At 38.8% G+C, this 18,559-nt stretch overlaps 1 protein-coding gene across 7 annotated transcripts in view; it reads right to left on the bottom strand.

The window, feature by feature from the left end:
* The window catches only part of LOC127945829 (trichohyalin), a 50,547-nt gene that overhangs the window by 5,544 nt on the left and 26,444 nt on the right, over positions 1 to 18,559 (bottom strand). For 3 of the 7 annotated variants that reach the window (XM_052541909.1, XM_052541910.1, XM_052541907.1), the window contains 12 exons: positions 18,146 to 18,323; positions 16,829 to 17,507; positions 13,736 to 13,880; positions 13,523 to 13,630; positions 11,638 to 11,694; positions 11,479 to 11,547; positions 11,309 to 11,398; positions 8,766 to 8,875; positions 7,773 to 7,811; positions 6,079 to 6,778; positions 5,830 to 5,946; positions 1,411 to 5,073 (listed from right to left, as the gene is read on the bottom strand). In XM_052541909.1, coding sequence (XP_052397869.1) covers positions 1,411 to 5,073; positions 5,830 to 5,946; positions 6,079 to 6,778; positions 7,773 to 7,811; positions 8,766 to 8,875; positions 11,309 to 11,398; positions 11,479 to 11,547; positions 11,638 to 11,694; positions 13,523 to 13,630; positions 13,736 to 13,880; positions 16,829 to 17,507; positions 18,146 to 18,323 — 5,955 coding nt within the window. The remainder of the gene's footprint in view (positions 1 to 1,410; positions 5,074 to 5,829; positions 5,947 to 6,078; positions 6,779 to 7,772; positions 7,812 to 8,765; positions 8,876 to 11,308; positions 11,399 to 11,478; positions 11,548 to 11,637; positions 11,695 to 13,522; positions 13,631 to 13,735; positions 13,881 to 16,828; positions 17,508 to 18,145; positions 18,324 to 18,559) is intronic. The other 4 variants (XM_052541911.1, XM_052541908.1, XM_052541912.1 and 1 more) reach the window with 3 other exon arrangements.

Below are 18,559 nucleotides of genomic sequence, written 5' to 3' on the forward strand. Positions count from 1 at the left end.
CAGCAAAGCTCATTTTTTCACTATATTACCGTATTTTCCGGACTATAAGTCACACTTTTTTTCATAGTTTATCTTGTCCTGCAACTTACAGTCCGGTGCCACTTATTTATCAAAATTAATTTGACATGAACCAAGAGAAATTAACTAAGAGACATGAACCAAGAGAAAACATTACCGTCTCCAGCCGCGAGAGGGCGCTCTATGCTGCTCAACACTCCTGAAGCCTACACTGAAAAGTATAGAGCGCCCTCTTGCGGCTGTAGACGGTAATGTTTTCTCTTGGTTCTAAATAAATGCAACTTATAGTCCAGTGTGACTTACCGTATTTTCCGGACTATAAGTCGCACTTTTTTTCATAGTTTGGCTGGTCCTGCGACTTATAGTCAGGTGCGACTTATTTATCAAAATTAATTTTGACATGAACCGAGAGAAATGAACCAAGAGAAATAAACCAATAGAAAACATTACCGTCTACAGCCACAAGAGGGTGCTCTATACTGCTCAGGCTCCTGTAGTCTACACTGAAGACATAGAGCGCCCTCTCGTGGCTGTAGACAGTAATGTGTTCTCTTGGTTCTTGGTTCAAAATAAATGCGACTTCTAGTCCAGTGCGACTTATAGTCCGAAAAATGCGGTATATATGTCATCGTGACGTATTTTTTGACTGATGCGACTTATACTCAGGTGCGACTTGTAGTCCAAAAATACGGAGTCTGTTAATGCATTCACTGAAAAGGAAATTATTTTAATAAATATAATCCAATTGTAAAAATAAAGAAATTATTCAGAAAACCAATATTTACCCAAGCCCTGGTGTTCACATATTTAAACATTTGCTCATGCGATGAGAGATGAAACACGAATGAGTGAAAGGAAAGCAGCTTGATAGAATGGGGTTAAAACTAGAGATAATTCATGCATTCAAACTCTCACACTAACACAATGCTAACACTCTAAAAACACAAGGTGTTTTTGGACAGAGGAAGTCCTCATTGAGCACAGTTATTTGTAATAGGTTTGTTTGTAATTATGGTCGTGTAAATTAGTTTTGTGTGCTCAAGACTCCCAATGCTGCTAATGTGCACTACAGCATAGGGGAAGAGGGGAAAGCATCATGGTTATGAGGCTACAGGGTTGCAGTGGTCATCTAAGCATTATTTAAAAAAATCCAAGAAGCATAAAACACTTCATATATATATATACAGTCCATATATACATATAATAAATAACAGGAAAGATTTTCACTCAAGACTTTCTGAAACTTGTATAAACATAAGAAATACTCCCAAAACGATCACCTAACACCACTGCAACCCAAAGCAACAGCAACAAACTACTGAGGGTCCTACAAACATGGTGCCATGGTGGTGAATGGGTGTGACTTTCAATTTGAAAAGTGAAAGGTTAAACCTTTAGGCTGTCCAGGTCTCGCTGGTATTTCTCCTTCAGGCTGGTCAGATCTCCATCCAGTGGTTTCTGATCCAGCTCCTCCCTCATGCTGCTCAACTGCATTTCTAGCTCCCGGATTCGGAGGAGTGACTCCCTGCACGGTACCTGATCAGTTCCATCCCCTTCCTCAATTGGACATGCGTCGGCCTCATCTTTGTTCTCCACTTGTTTGTTTCTCTCCTCCGGTGAGCAGATGGTCTGGCTGTAGCATTTCTGTAGCTTGCGGAGCTGTTCTCTGTTGGTGTGTTCTAGTTCCTGGAGCTTACCCTGAAATTCCTGCTCAAGTTTTCGGACTTGCTCCTTGTACCTCAACTCAGCATCTTCAATTTCTTGCAGCAGGGTCTCCAGTTGGCGTTGGCTTTTGGCGGCACACTCCATTAGTTCGAGCTCTCTGGTTATCTGCTCCTGCTCGGCTCTTCCCATCTCGTCTGAATGCCTGCTCTTGAGCTCTTCTTTCTCCATGTGAAATGCTTCTTCCAGCTGGGTTAAGTTCTGCCGTTGCTCCTGGAGCTCCCTGAGCTTATAGGATAGTTCCGCTCGAAGCATGTCATTCTCCTCCTGCAAGGAACTGATAGTGCCAGTGTAGCTAAGATGTTCTTTCTCCAAGCAGCTCTGGTAGTGCCTTTGGATGGCTGCAACACTGTCAGCATGTTCCTGGACGAGCGCTGCCATGTTGCGGCTAGTCTCCTGGCAGAGAGTAAGTTCCCTTTTATGACCTGCTCGCAATTTGCAAGCAACATATGCGACCTGCGCCTGGATCAAAGCCTCTCGCATGCAAACGGCACTGGAGTCATTGCTCCACAAGCTCATCCGGATGGCATCCGCAAGTCCAGAAAGTGAATCTGTTTTTCCTTCCTCACAGATCCTCTCAATTTCCTGAGAGAGACCGCGGAGGGCTTTTGATTGCTTTTTGAGCTCGGCGATGAGATTTTCCCTGCTCGTTTGCAAATGCGATTCCGATTCTGCACTATGGGATAGCATGCCACCTGCTAAATGTATGCGGACAATCTCTTCTGCTAAACTCTGAGCTTCCTCAATCTCAATCTGGTCCATATAGGGGACAAGTTCAGGAGGGGCGATGTCAGCAAGATGATCAGTATTACTTTGGGTCATGCTCTCAATGTGAGCACGCTTTGATGCGTTTACAGCATCTTTCAGAGCAATGTCCCTTTGTTTCAAGGTCTCGTTCGCCTGGAGCAGGTCCTTTTGAAGCTCGCTGAATTCTTCCTGGAAATTCATGGTTATATTCTGAAGCGAATAGGCAAGCTCAGCACTAATGCATGCATTCTTGATGACATCCTGTGAAAAAGCACTATTTGATAGCTTACTCGTCTCAAGCTTGTTCAAGAACATGGTCTCCAGCGTAAGTTTTCTTGTAAGCACATCTGCATAAACAACTGAGAGACAGCCGTCGCTGTTCTTCTTGATGTTTTCTGCATCCCTGTGAATGGAGTTCAGGGCTGAAATAATATCAGATTTCAGGTCTTGCAGAGAGAACCCCATCTTTTCCAGAACCTCAGCCTCAAAGGTTAACGTTTTGGCAAACTGCTTTATAGTTTCCTTCACTGATTGCACATCTGGTGCAAAGATCTGACATGCTTCATAGAATGAGCTGTCCTTCCTCAGGTACATGGTGGCACAAACCAGCCATTTCTCTACTTCTGCAAGGGTACAAATGAGAGATTCATCAGAAATGGTCTCTTTCTGATTGCGGAGTATTTCTTGGACTCTTTCTGTGCAAGACTCGACCAATGCCAATGCCTTCTTATATTCATCACTGTCCTGCTCACCAAAAGTCTTGTTAAGGAATTTCTGACTTGGTTCATCCATTAGCAATTCTTCACAGGTTTTAGTCGTGCAGTCCTCCAAGGTAGCTCTGGTGCTCAGGTGTTCCTGCATCGATGAAAGATCGGGCTGATCCCGTATCTTTTCTGTGAGGTTCCTGAGCTTCTCCTCTGTGGCACATAGCTTGGTTTCCAGAGCATGTATAATGGAGATGAACTTTTCTGGATCTCTGGACTGCTGGAATGAACTGTCTCTGACTACACTGCTATCTTGGGTCAGGCTCAGATCTTGCGAGGGAACCAAAGATGTATTTTCTGTCTGAAACTTGTCTGCTCCCTGGGACCGGTAATAGGATTGGCACTGAATGGTGGAAAACCGAATCCTCTGGTGTTTTACAAAGGACATTTCCATCTCGGAGCTGCTTCTTGCAAGCAGAAGTTGGGAGGTACTTGAGGATGAGGAAATATCATTTTGTATCTCTTTCAAACCATCAAGCAGGTCTTCCTGCGAGCGACAACGTCGCATCCTGAGGTCTGCATAACCGAGCTGCAGGGCGTTGAGGTGTTGCTCCAGCTCTGCAATCCGATCCTCTGCAACCACTAGTTTTGCCTGAAGCTCCCGTTCCGCTTTACGGGACTCTACCAGTCCTGGATAGTCCTGCTCCATTTTAGAAAGAAGTTCCTCTTTCTGATGCAAGCAAAGTTCTGTTTCTTCTAGACTACTGCCTAAGGCAGCCATCTTGATGAGGGCCTCGCTCAAGTCCTGCTCCTTCTGTCTGATTATCTGCTCGTACATTTCCTTTGTCTGCTTCACCTCCTCTTCCTTCTCTCGTAGCACATGACTTATCCTAGCAAATTCCTCAGAGACACGCTCATACGAGCTCTCCAGAGAGTGATAGTCAGTTTCCACCGTCGTTAAACATGCTTGTTGCTTTCCTACTTCTCGGTCAGTCTCTGTGATCTGATTGAGGAGTTCCTGACAGCGGCACGTAAGCTGGTCACGTTCCTCCTCAAGCCTCTTCACACTCTCCCGCAGCATTTCCACAATATCCGTCTGCGCCTCCAACTCCTGCTGATGACGATGAATTTCCTCTCGGAGTCCCACAGTTTCCATCCCACCGCTCCCTCTCAGCAGTGCCTCCACTTGTTCTTGCGCCTCTTGCAATTGCTCTTCTATTTCACGGCTCCTCTCTTCGGATTCCACTAATCTCCGGGTCAATCCCTGACGCTCCCGCTCATGTTTCTCCTCAAGGCTTCGCTGCTCTTTCCTTTCCCGCTCCTCTCTCATAGTTTGAGCTTCCTCCATGGAAATCAGTCGTCCAGTGGTCTCAGCGAGTCTCTCCTGTAGTCTCTGCATCTCTTTGTGCTGGTCCCTCTGCAAAGCTTGCTGCTGCTCGAGCTGTCTCAGTTTCTGGTTCTTCTCTAGCAAACTAGCCTCGACTTGCTGAAGACGGTCCTCGCTCTCTCGCAGCTGTGACCGCAACGTCGTCTCATTTCTGACCCATTCTTCCTCACGTTCTTGACAGCGAACCCGCTCAATTTTTAACTCGCTACGCATTCGTGCCACAGCCTCCTCGCTCGCTACAATCTCTGCCATGGCAGCCGTTAGCTTTTCCTCTAAGGCTTCGATTTCTGCCTCATGGTATCCTATTATATCTTTCGCTTCGCTGTAGCTGCGCCGCAAGCTGCTAACTTGATGTCTGGACTTATTCTGCTTCCGTTGATGGGACTCCAGCTCAGACTTTAGATTCTGGTTCAGCTTACTGAGTCGCTGCCATGGTGCTCGGTGAACCGAAGCAGACGCTGCATCAGACGAAGTCTTTGCAGTGGTTGTGTCACTCTTTAAAAGATTAAGAGCAAAGTGCAATTAGTAACAGGAAGTCTCCTCATTTATGGCCATGCACATGATGCTCAACATCTTTTGGGCTGTGGCTGGAAACCCGGGAGCATTTGAGAGGGGACATTTTAACTTCAGAGTTAAATTTCTGAAGTTGCATACTTACTCAAGCTTTCCGCTGTGCTTTTTCAAGATGACATCAGAGATGGAGAGAATGGTGCTCAAAAATGAAAGAAAAATGTGAACTAAAAGGAAAACAAGTGATCTAAAGAGGCTGTGCAACTACAGAATTCAGAGATGAAATGCAACTTTGTGTTGATGGATAATATATATAGAACTGTACAGAAAAAAACACGAGCAAATAAAAAGGAGGAAGAAACAAAAGGAGTAACACTACACCAGATTATTATTATTACAGCAACTACAGAAATAAGAAGAACAGGAATGGTACCACCATGCAAATCATGCCAAAAAAATAATGACTAGAGATGACACTGATACAAAAAGTAGAAAAGCACAGCTGAAAGCTTGTCAGATGTGTACATTTGATATCTTCAGCGAACCTGTGGGTTGGTTACAAGATTTTTAACCAAAACCCAGTCAAAGCCCAGGGAAAGAAAGACATTGCAGGTCAGTTAGAACCACTCATGCTAATAGTTTCATTAACACCCCAAAATAATATTAAACAAACACTAAAACTACAGAATATTTTGATCACTGTATCTTTTCTGAACAGCTCCAGTTGATCTGTTTGGGTACCTGCAGTACGTATCCTTCCCTGGCGCTCTGCTCTCTCCCACGCGCATCCTGAAGTTGCTCCTGTAAGATGCTGTTCTGCTGCTGAAGTCTTGCCAGATCCCTTTGTGCCTGACCTAACTGGAGGAAGGCAAAAAGATCTGAATGTAAAAATCATATAATGTTCAGAACTGATTTGAACGAAAACTAAAACTTAAAAAGTCCGCACATACACATACCATGAGGCAAGAAATCTATACTGATGTTTCTTACCTCTTTTTCCAGTGCAGTACCCAGCTCTTGTGGAAGGACTCTTTCTCCAACAGGTACATTTGAGCTGGTAGGGATCGGTACCTGCTTTTCCTCTCTGAGGGGCGTTGTTTCTACCTGATGCCACCTCTGCTCAATTTCCACTTGGACGTCAGAGTTTCTGCGGGCTGCGCTTTGACTGTCGGCATCTTGTGCGTCTCTGGCATTGCCTACATCCATTCTCACCTGTTCCTGTGGCACCTTATGAGGAAGCTTTGATGGGGGCTCTGCTACCATCATTGCATTGACTCCACCTTCTGTAGGTGCCATCTCATTGTGGTGCATATATTCCTGCACGACTTCTTCATCTCGCAGTGGCAACTCGTCAGTTTGGCTGGTGATAGTAATCGAGGATGGCGTCTGATGAGACGAGGTGCTAGAAATGGGAGAGGAGGCGGAGGAGGGAGAAGATGAGATAATGACAGAAGTATCTGCCCTCTTTATTGAGGGTGGACCGCTCTCGTTTTCCTGTCCTGGGCGGAACTCGGACCAGTCGAAGGTTTTAGACCGTCCCTCCCGCTTGTTGACTCGGCTCTTACGATGATCGGAAGGAGGTGCAGAGTACGTGATATCCTCAGAGCTGTTAGAGAGTTGTGAGGAGTTAAAAGGAGGCTGGATGTAGCTTTGCTCCAGATTCGAGCTGGTTTGCTCTTTTGGAAGGGAACTGTGAGATGAGAAGATACTGAATCAATATACAAAGTATCTGAAGTATTAGTGGTGTTTGCTAAGGCAAGCATCTACCTCAATAAGTGTTTTATAACAAAGAATAGTGGCATATGGCATTGTGGGGAAATCTGAATTATTCCTTATTTGTGGCATAATTGTACAAAAATGTGTTGTGAAATGTGATACAGCTCTTTGAAAACACATACGTAAACTCCTGAAGACAGGATGGTTTGATTAATGGTTATTAGGGTGAGGAAAACCATCTGGTCACTGCATGGCATACAATAACTCTTAAGCACATTGGTAAACACTCATGTATGCCTAAAAATGGGGCATTGACGCAATGCAATTTTTTCATCTCCTTTCAAAGAAGGAGGTGGTGTAACATCACGAGGGATGGAGAGACACTGGCGAGTTGTGATCATCAAAATGTGCTGTTCCAGTCTAACTTAACTATCCACCAATAATTTAATCTAGTTTTAATGCATTAAACTCCTTATTTTAGGGAACATATTACAACATTTCAGTTGGATGATTTTATTATTGGATCTTTTTTATTACTTTTGGCCTAAAATAAAAAGTATCTTCCAAAAATAGATGACTGACAACCAAATTCTGCTTTACAGAAACACGCAAATAAATGTAATGCAATTAAACCATCTAAAAAAAATTTAAGTCCAAAACATAAACACCACTATCATAAACTATCTGGCCACACAAAAACAAAGCAGGGGTGTAACAACTCCAAAATAACCAAGGATACATTGCGAAGGCTCTTTTACTCCATTTTATCTCTATAATTGTAATAAAACATGCCAAATTCCCAGCTTCATTATAAACACAGCAAACTGGCAAAAAAAAAACAGGAATTACTGCCAAAACAGACAGAAGCCAGAACATCATGAAAGCACATCTGACATAACAGCACAGCGGACACACACACACACACACACACACACACACAGGTTAGAATAAGAACTGGAAATGCCGACCTGGGCATAAGAACTGAAAGTTTCAGAGACACGTTTTTCCTGTGGCCGGAGCAGGACAAACAGAATAAAACAAATTACACAGGTAAGTTAGGAACAGAAGATAAGATAAACAATATCTACAAACAAAAACAGCGGAGTTTGAAGAAAAAGTTAAATGCAAATAAAATGCATGAGATTTAGGACAGAACAAAAATTAGTTAATAGGATAGGAAAAATGGAAGTTGATGTACTCAAATGCTTTATGGTAAGCATGTGCTCTGTTTATGTTTATGGCACTAGTTTCAGTACAGACAGACACGCACAGCTTTGGCTGTCAATAGAGGTGCAGAAATGACACACTTTAGCTTTATAATAAAGAGTATTCTAATGAATTCACTTCAAAGTCATGGGTCAAAGACAAAAAAGGGTTTAAGCATAAAAACAATAAGAGTAATACTGCTTTAAATTGTTGTTTACCCCCAAAGAATTTAAAGTTTACCGTTTAATATAATAGCATTTTTTTTTTCAGAGCAAAAAATAAACATACACTTTTCCCTGATTAACAGAAGACACCCACTAAAATGTAATTCAGTGTAACAATATCGTCAGGCCTATTTACAACAAAAATCAGTATATGACATATTGAAAGACTAATTACTATCACCCCACATACTAGGTTTTGCCAATTTTACTAATTTAAAACAATAAAATGTAATATCCTCCCTTATTTTTTTTATATATATTTCAATATGTACAAGTCAGAAAAAGCATGTAGTTTGAATCTTTACATAAATATTGTGACAATGTAACATTATTTTATTTTATTCACTAAAAACGTTTTTGAAACCCTAAAAGTAGACACTTTAGTTACAGTTAATGTGCTTTCCATGCACATAAAATCCCTTTTGTAAATTAATTTTAATGTGGACATCTTAACGTCTTTGTGACCCATAAATATTTGATGTTCTCTCCCTGTTTTGTCCTTTTCAAACTAAACATGATGTTGAAGCTCACCGTGTGACATCAGGAGGGACGGTGGGCCGCATGTTCTTCAGAATGGCCTGAATCCAGTTTCGACGTATCCCAGAAGTCATAGCAGACAGTGTGAATGCCCCTTCCTTACTCTGAGAGGAAGACGAGGACATGAATGCGGAGTCGAATGATCAGATCAGTCAATGAATGCATGGCACTGTGATAAATATTCATGCTCGATTTTGATATTGCAGGAAATATTATCAGATTTTTAATCAGTTAAAATACTTCTACAGGCCTAGAAATCACAATTTGATATATAATTCCACACGCTATGACCGTGTGACATTAAAGAAACTAATAAAAGCCTGTCACAGTCCTACATCGGTTATTCAGAAACAATATTATTCCACAAGATATGGTCTTATCACAAACTTGAATAAAAGTGACGTAGATTTGAAGTGAAAACTAAGATCAGACGGGGAGAGGAGCTTCAGACCTGAGTTTAGCTTTCTCTATCCAAGGCTGAAGTTATATTTACAGTTGTTATTCATTTCTTGACACTGACGCCTCGCTGTTCGTCTGTACACAGAGACGGCCAACGCTTTCTGCTATTTCTGACATCTCTAATATAACTTTAAAAACAGCACCGGGAACCTACAGTTATTCGCCACCTAGATGAACAAGAACATCTCAACGGCTTTATTAATAAATCACAGGAGCAAAGGTTTATAAATGTAAACTAAAGCTCATTAAAGCAGCATTTATTTAATCAAAAATACAGAAAAAAACTGTAATATTATGACAATAAAATGTAATTTATTCCAGTCTTTATTCCAATTTACTCCAGTCTTCAGAAGTCATTCTAATTTGCTGATTTATTATCAATGTTGGAAAATATTTTTGGAACCTGTGATACTTTTTCTGGATTTCTTTGAAGAATAAATAGTTAAAAAGAACAGCATTTATCCAAAATGAAGTCTTTACTAACAATTTAAGTTTTTACTATCAATTATTATCAATTTAATGCATCATTGTAGAATAAAAAAAGATACATTTCTTAAAAAAAAAAAAAAAAAAGAGAGAGAGAATTTTATTTTTTTACTGACCCCAGACTTTTGAACGGTAGTGTATTGGTACAAAATATTTTTAATTTAAAACCCCTTAACTGTCACTCACATTTTTGAATATTGACTTTTGTAGTGCACAATCCAAACTTACATTTTTATAATTCATGAATTCAAATATTTTGTAACATGATATTGATGTACCATTTACATGGTAATGCAATGTGTGATTTTAAAATGGGTTTTAAAGGATGAATTTTGAGATTTTAAGTTTTCAGTCGATATATAACTTCTGATGATTTCTAAAATGTGATAGAGAAAAAGGCAACAAAGAAGTCTTTTTTTTTAACAAATGTCAAAACTCCAGTTATAATTTAGATTTTTGAGGGTGCACTCTTGTCATAAATTAATCGATTACTTTTCCTACATTGTTTTTAACAAAAAATATTTGTAAAATATATATTTGGGAGTCTTAGACCTTTCCAACGATATATAGTTTAGATTAGATTAGATTTAATTGAAATATAGTGAAGTAAAGGTAGGCGTCCCACAGAGGGGACGGGTGACAGTTACAGTTAAATAAATGCTGTTTGTTTTAACTTACAAAAAAATTACAAAACTTTTGTTTAAAAGTTACAGGTTCCAAAAAAATGTTTCCAACATTGATAATAAATTATCATATTATTCTGATTTCTGAAGATCATGTGACACTGAAGACTGGAGGAATGATGCTGAAAATACAGCGGAGCATCACAGAAATACAATACAGTTTAAAGCATGTTAAAACTGAAAACTGATATTTTAAACTGCACTAATATTTCACAAAATTCCTGTTTTTTTTTCTTTCTTCAAAATAATTAAATCAAATAAATGCAAAAAAAAAAAAACACATAAAAAATCTTACTGATCCCAAACTTTTGAACAGCAGTGTATGTCTGTGACATCTTCCTTGCACATTTTCTCATCGACCAGATGAAAGTTTGAGTCAAATCTCTTATTTGCAAAGTAAAAACCCCTAATCTCAAATATGAATTTCAGAGCACTATTGTTGCTCGACTTAAAACCATTAATTAAAATGATAAAAAATGATCACTATCTGAAAAATCTCTCAAATTTGATATTATGAAAAACACATATTTGCCATAAAAAATACATCTATTTCCCCCACTGTGAAGTCAAAAGCGTATTAGACGAGCGTCTGATGTAGGGTGATATTTCGGAGGGAAGTGATGATGTCACAGCTGCTGACAGATCAGGTGACGTTGGTGATGAAACAATGCTTTATGCGTCAGGGTTCAGCTAACATCACCACAGCTTTATTTAGGTGAGAAAACATACCACAGTAAACCTTCCAGACATATCTGTGTAGCATCAATACCTCCAGAGCGCAGGGATGGCGGTTAGGATTAGCTAAAATAGTCCTGTCTGTTACCCTGATGTAGTTTTGGTATTGACATCTACTATACATTTCTGCTATATATTTATGTAATGTGCTGTATAAGAAATAATAAAACTCACGAGTACTTGGAAGCCATAGTTCCTCTGAACTGGGAACTCGGTCACATCGTAGCACGAGGAAAGATCGATCTCTCCGTCCAGATCAGATGCCTGAGGAACGAGCCACGAGGGACATTGTTAAACAGTCACGTGATTAAGAAATGGGTTTAAACGCTGAAGAAAACACGTACTTCCTCAGCGATGGAGTCGCGGTAGAACCTCAGGCTCTGATCGGTCAGAACAAACCAGTGTTTCTTCCACTGAGAGACAAGAGCAGAACAAACCTTTTAAATAAAGTCCTTATTAAAAATACAAAGATCACTGAAACACTGCTCTCGGTTTAGACTCACCAGTCCATCTTCGTACAGTTTGGTCATCCATCCTTTCTTAAAGTTCAGCAGGTCTGGCTGAAAAGAGATGAGAATAAAACATGAACAGACTAGCAGTATTAACAAGGAACAGAAAACACAAACACATTGTTGCAATACGTGTTTTAGAGCATCAATGGTTTGTTTAAAATAAATAAAAAGTTCTGTGTTTTTAAAATTTGATTTTAATTAAACCCTGTTTGATGCTTATTCATTTCAATGCAATAATTCTAAATGTAAAAAATGTTTCATGAATGAGTCTTGCACCATATTTTTCTGGTTTTTAATTACATTTTTCATTTTAAATACAGCTTGTAGTCTGTTTATTCGTTTTTTTTTCACATACCTAAAGAGAAAATGAATGGCATATATATTTCCTGAACCCAGACCAATCAGAAAAAAAAAAAAAATCATATTATGCCATATTTTGTTAATAAGATTTTTGTTCACAATTCATTACAGTTCAAATGCTTGCTTTTAAAAAGGTTTTAAACAACTTTACATGCAATTATCCACATATAAACACTTCTGAATAACAAATATAATAATGTAACTAATTAATTAAATATGCTAAAAATAAATACAGCAAAACTAAAATAGAAAAAAAGAACAACATTGTATATTCAAGAGAGCATGCATTCAAAGTTCTCTGAACCTCTGCATCATAAACCACCAGCAAACACAGTCAGACGGCTGTGGCACCTCACAAAGCTAAAATAATACAAACCCTCTGTCATCTAATGCAGATCTGCTCAGGGCCGTTTGCATGTTAGGGTCACAGTACCTTAATCTTGCTGAGTTTCATCTGTGACCTGTTCTTCACACGCTTCTGACTCACATGCCGTCTTTCTGTGTGTATGAACATGAATGTGTGTTCTCATGTGTGTGTGTGTCGGTGTCTCTGGTCCCAACACTCGAGCGAATGCTATTTATAATCAGTGTGGTGAAGTGGTTCCAGGTTGGGTTTGCATGAACGAAGTACGTAACAGCTGAAACACACAGCCGTGCAGTGCAGTCCCTTTATTAATAATCATGCTGCGTTCTTAAGAGCACTTAACTACACAAGCAGATTTAGTTAAACATGATAATTAGCCTCAAATGTTGCATGAAGACTATGCAGAGCATTTGTTTTTAATTTTGCATGTAATACAATTTAACTGTAACCAAAAATGTGAAAGTTTTCTATTGTGAGAATAAAACAGTCGTAGTCTCGTGCATCTTAACGAAATATAGCGACACAAAAAGGAAAGCTGATCCAGATGCACATCAGTCTTTATAGGCCCCCTTTGGGACTTATACAATGTCATTTATATTAAAATATGACACACTCATGCACAATAATTTATTTCTGGTTAAAAAGTTATTAATTTAGAGACAAATGGAAACCAAATGATGTGCTAGCATTTAAAATGAAACTGAACTTTGTCTGTATTCTGACACATTTTTCTATATTCATAAAATATACAATATGGTTAATTTTTAATTTTATTTATTTACTATGTTTATAATTTAATTCAAATAAATAATTTATTTACTTAAAATAATGCATAAATCTAAATTATAATTTTTTTTTATCTGATTTATTTACAATATTTTAAATCCAATTAAAATTTATTTTATTTAAACAAATAAATGCATGAATGAATTATATGAATTACCAACGTAAAATTATTTTGTTGTTTATAATTTAATAAATTAAAAAAAATAATCTAAAATCCTAAAACCTTATACCCGTTATCTCTCCTATCTAGCACTTTTTGATATAATACATTAACACACATACTACACTTCTATTAAAAATTCTTGTCAATGACAGCCATTATTTAAAGATATTAATGTGTTTTTATTTTTATTTGTGTGGTCTTACAGTCATGAGTGTCTCTGTGGCTCTGGGTTCCAGACTTTTGGCCCTTCGGTACCCAGCTAGTGAAGAAACATCATCTGTCCGTCCTTTAGCTGAATCCAATGAAACTTCCTGTAATACAGTAATAAAAATAGAAAAAAAATTCTGAAATTAATGAACAATACAGGTATGGACTCTCAGAACTGTTAAGCAGGAATACATTTTTTAAATGAGTACCTGTTTCTGATTGGAGAGGCGTCTATCATTGCGTCCTGCTCTCTGATTGGCTGTTTTAGAATGAGAAGGGGCGGAGTCTGTTTCCATTTGTTCTGGAGTGCTGACAGTGTCATGACACTCAAATCTCTCGATGACCTGTGAACGTCTGCCGCAAAACACACACACAGAGATCAGAAGAGAAAATATAGCATAAACAGATGCTTTCCTTTCCTCACCCATCTTCATACTCAATCTCTGACTCCAAAATAATGCCTTAAATCAGAACTGATTACAGTTAAATGCAATGCATAATTCATTAAGGCTCATAATGCATGAGGTTATTTTTCACATTTTAATATATATTTAATCTAAATAAACTATTTATTTAAAATCAAAATAAATAAATGTTCATTTTCACTTAATTTGCGAAAAATCCTAAAACTTTCTATTTAAAAAAAAAAGTATAAAATGCAATGTATAATAAATAAATAAACCAATAATAAATGAACATTTCAACATTTCTACCTATAATGCAGAAACTCTTGGCATGTAAAGCTGCACTTTTCCTGTGTGTACTGGAGCTAGCTAACACAGACAAGCATAATATCTCTTTTACTTTTACTGTATGAAACTGTAATGCTTTTCTCAGTAGCGAGTATCTGAGATACTGGCATGTCATGTTTTTTTTTAGGTTTTTGTTTAACATGATGAATTTGGTGTGTCTTAGAAGAGCAGATAGAGCAGAGGGTCAGACACCGGAAACCAGCGACAGCAGAAACCCAGACAGCATCATCTTTGTCCCCGTGTACACTCGTGTTAGTAGAAACAATTCATAATTTACACCCGTTTCACACCGAAATGAAGCAGCAGCATATCTGTTTCTGATTCAGTGCATTCAAATGATTCATTAAAATGAATGTATTTATGAGAGCATTCTCTCATCCCTTCATATTCACCAACATAAGTTCTATTTTGTTGTTTATAATTTAACAAAAACATTTTTTATCCTAAAACGACCTCTGCTATGTATAATAATTAAAATACTAGGCTAACGGATATAATACATTACCACGTAAACAATAATGTAATTAAAAAAATCATATAAAAAATAATTCATGTGAATTTGCGTGTTATATATTTATTCAGTGACGCACAGCAGAGGTAGTGCTTTTTTTTCTAAAAATTAATCGTGTCACAGAAGACTGGAGTAATGATGCTGAAAATTCAGCTTCGCATCACAGAAATAAATTACTTTAAAAATATATTCAAATATAACATTTCTTTGAAAGTGTAATATATTCACAATATCACTGTTTAAAAAAAAAATCATATTTACTTAAAAAAAAAAAAAGTTTCCAATTAATGGAAAATGATACTGTACTTTTTTTTATATACATTTAGAAACTATATTTCTATTATCATTATAATTATAAAATATTTATTTGGAGTGGTCTGAGAATTATTCTTACAAAAGTAGACAAAATCTAATTTATGTGATTTACACATTCACAAGGTAAAAATCTCAGCAAAATGGAAGTTAAACCCCAAAGTCAGGCTGTAAACTGCTTAATCGTCTATGCATCACTGTGCTGCTGAGGTGACCAAATAAATATGCGCTGCTTGCTGTGTGAAAACAGCCTTAGTTTATATGTCTCTGTTTCTGTCATGTGTATCATGTGTGTTCTAGTTTGGCCCCAGCAGGTGGAATGAAAGTAAGCAGTGGGCGTGTCAGTGGGCGGGTCAGAGGGGCGGGTCAGTGGGTGTGGCACAGGACAGGAAGTGCAGAGTTTCAGAGGACTGCCTGAAAAAGAGAAGAAACAGATCAAATAAAAAGCAAAAATTAGCTGAAGACACCGAAAAAGCATGAGAGAGAGAGAAATCAGGTAAGAACAGCGCAGAACATTTTAATCACAGATACAGAACTGAACAGCACAGCATTCAGGACTGCATTGAGATTTTATGCTGGAAGTTCAGTTCTACAGAGTGTTCACTAGGAGGTGCTAAAGCTGCAAGAATGAGATGAATGTCATTATTCAGAAAGTTAGTGTCATCCTCTCAGTGTCTCAGCTTGCTGTCCTGAGTGTCATTGACAGACACCCGGTTGGTTTTTCCTGCTGGCTCCAGCAGGTGGAGATATAACCTCCACACTCACTCTGAGATGTAAACACAGCATGCGTGTTGGCTCGTATTGAAGGAGCAGATTGTGTTTATAATGCAGAGGAAGTAGCTGTGCATCTTCAGTTCCCTGTTCAGAACTGTGTCTCCCCTCAATCGCAATCAGAATATTAACTATAAAGGCTAATGAGGATATACAACCTGAACGTCTTTTAACAAACACTTTATGTTTGTGATCTAAATGTATGTATATTTGAGTATAATGTGCATGTGTCTGGCTCTGGAACAAACTCTAGCAACTTGCATTCCTAGACAGCATTTTTATGCATCATAAACAAAAAGGCAGCATACTTTCGAAAAGATAAAAAATAGGCAATTTTATTAAAAACAGTTTTAACAACTGTTTGGGTGTAAAGCATATTTTTAACTACATGTTGGGTGCACCAAATCATTTCTTCCTCATTCCTACAATAAGAATAAACTGAAAGCAAAATATATTTTATTCTCAACGGCTTTAAAAAATAAAAATAAAATAAATAAACTATTATTAAATAGTTATTAAAATGATCAATTTTATAAAAAAATTACAAAAAAAGAAAAATATTACAAAAAATTAAATATTTGTGTAGACTATGCTATTATTGATCATTTTGATTTATTATTTATTAATATAAATTTGATGTCAATATTTTTAATATTTATAATTAATGTATTTATAATATTATTAATGTTTTTTTTTACTGAATGATTTATTGAACCTTAAGTCAAAAATGTAAAAAAAAAATTATAATCATTTAAAGTTTGCGTATATGTTTTCTGAGTATCATCTTTGAAACAGCATACAGCAGGAGAAAAAAACTAATTTTATTAAAAAGCCCAAACTGAACAAAAGTATGCAATTTGGTTCAGCACAAACTATCAATTTTGTCAAATGATACAGAACTTAAGTACTTCTAAAGATGCAGAGCTTTTTTGTGTGTAACTGTTTGGGCGTATCACCTTCGATCATGTCCGAACAACCGCTCCACTTCCTCCCGACCCGGGCTCCTCGTGCGCGCTCGCAGCTCCTGCTGCTCCTTACTGGATCGGGATGCTTCCCGACGATTGAGTCTCCGTGCTCGGGGCACATCCGCCAGGACGGCGTAACCCCGCCCACCTCGCCCCGCCCTGCCCGAGGCTCCGCCCACACAGCTCTCCGGACTCTGCTCAGAGTCTAAAGAGCTCTGAGAGGAAGACATGGACGATGGGAGGATGTTTGCATGTGGGTTTGGAGTGAAGAGCAGGTCCGGGCTGGGAAGGGGACAGGGATTTGCATCCGACGGGGGCCTGGAGTCCAGTGACTGGGGGCGATGCTCCTCTGATATGCTAAGTCTTTGTGTGTTGTGTTTGTGAGCGCGGGCGTTACATGTAATGCTGGAAGTCTGTGTGTTAGCAGTGCTGTGTGGGTGGTGTGACGTGCGTTTGTGTGAGCTGAAGCGCTCTGGATCAAAGGAGAGATACCTGGAGCGAGAGGAAGAGGAGGATGTGGTGGAGGAAGTAGAAAGCAGAGGGGGCGGCGGATCTTGCTCCTGCTGGCGATGATGCTGTCGTTCTTTGTCTTCTTCAGGTTTGGGTTTTTCCAGCGAAAAATATCCGCTCTCCACCCGTGGCTTGCGACCAACACTCGAGTTTCCTGAGTCTGAGCGTGAGAAAGACCGAAGAGTCTCAGTCAGATTCACTTTATAAAAATGCATTACAGTTAATACTGTGAAATATACTCAATGAATCTGGGATCTCTTTCAAAGAGTGCAAGACGCTGTCCTTTAGTTTAATAATGACAGTGGTGACGAGCACAAAGTAACATTTAATGATGGCTACTGTGGTTTTTGTGAGGGCATATTCAATGTTCTTTTGGTTTCATGTGTTTTCCCAGAAATCTGAGGTCAAGTGATTGTATTATGTGTGAAGCGGACCAAAAAAGCCAGTTTCCTGGTGATGTAAATCACTAAAATAATCACATGTATTGAACATGATGCCAATAACCGACGGAATAATCAAAGCTGACATTTAATTAGACTCTACAAAGAAAATATCCCAAAAAGCAGTGTCTGCCCACTCTTTTTCTCATGAATCTCTTTTTTTCTCATGAATCTCATGAGCCACTGTGAATGACATTCGCTGGACAAATATAAAACTAGTGATTTAAAGATGCTGATTGGGTATTTATTGCAAGATGAATGGGAGTTTCACTTTCAGAACCTGAATGACTGACACCCCACAACAGTAGCTTGTTTTTGTGAGTTTCAGACGAATGTGTGTGTTTTTGTGTGTTGGTACCCAGCTGACTCAGGCTGCCGGTGCTGTAGCTTGTTGGTAAAGAGGTTCGACTCCATGTTTCCTCCTGCCACAGGGTGGCTCGGGTGGGCATCACTCGCTCTGCGTGAGCTATAGCGCTGGGGAGACACACCATACTGCTGCTGGTACTGGTGACCGTCACCTTCGCAGGACCAGGCTCCTGAACACAGAAACAGACGAGCATAATATTTAACTAACCCACAGACAAGAACAAAAAGCTCTTTGAAGTCAGAAACACCTGTGTGTGTGTGTGTGTGTGTGTGTGTGCAGACAGATACACACACAAATGTAACTGTCTAAACTTGCAGGCTGATAACAAATGAGCTATTGTGCCATGATTTCACACACACACACACACACACACACACACACACACACACACACACACGCTGATTT

The sequence above is a fragment of the Carassius gibelio genome, chromosome A24 (genome assembly GCF_023724105.1).
Source record: "Carassius gibelio isolate Cgi1373 ecotype wild population from Czech Republic chromosome A24, carGib1.2-hapl.c, whole genome shotgun sequence".
Taxonomy (NCBI): Eukaryota; Metazoa; Chordata; class Actinopteri; order Cypriniformes; family Cyprinidae; genus Carassius; species Carassius gibelio.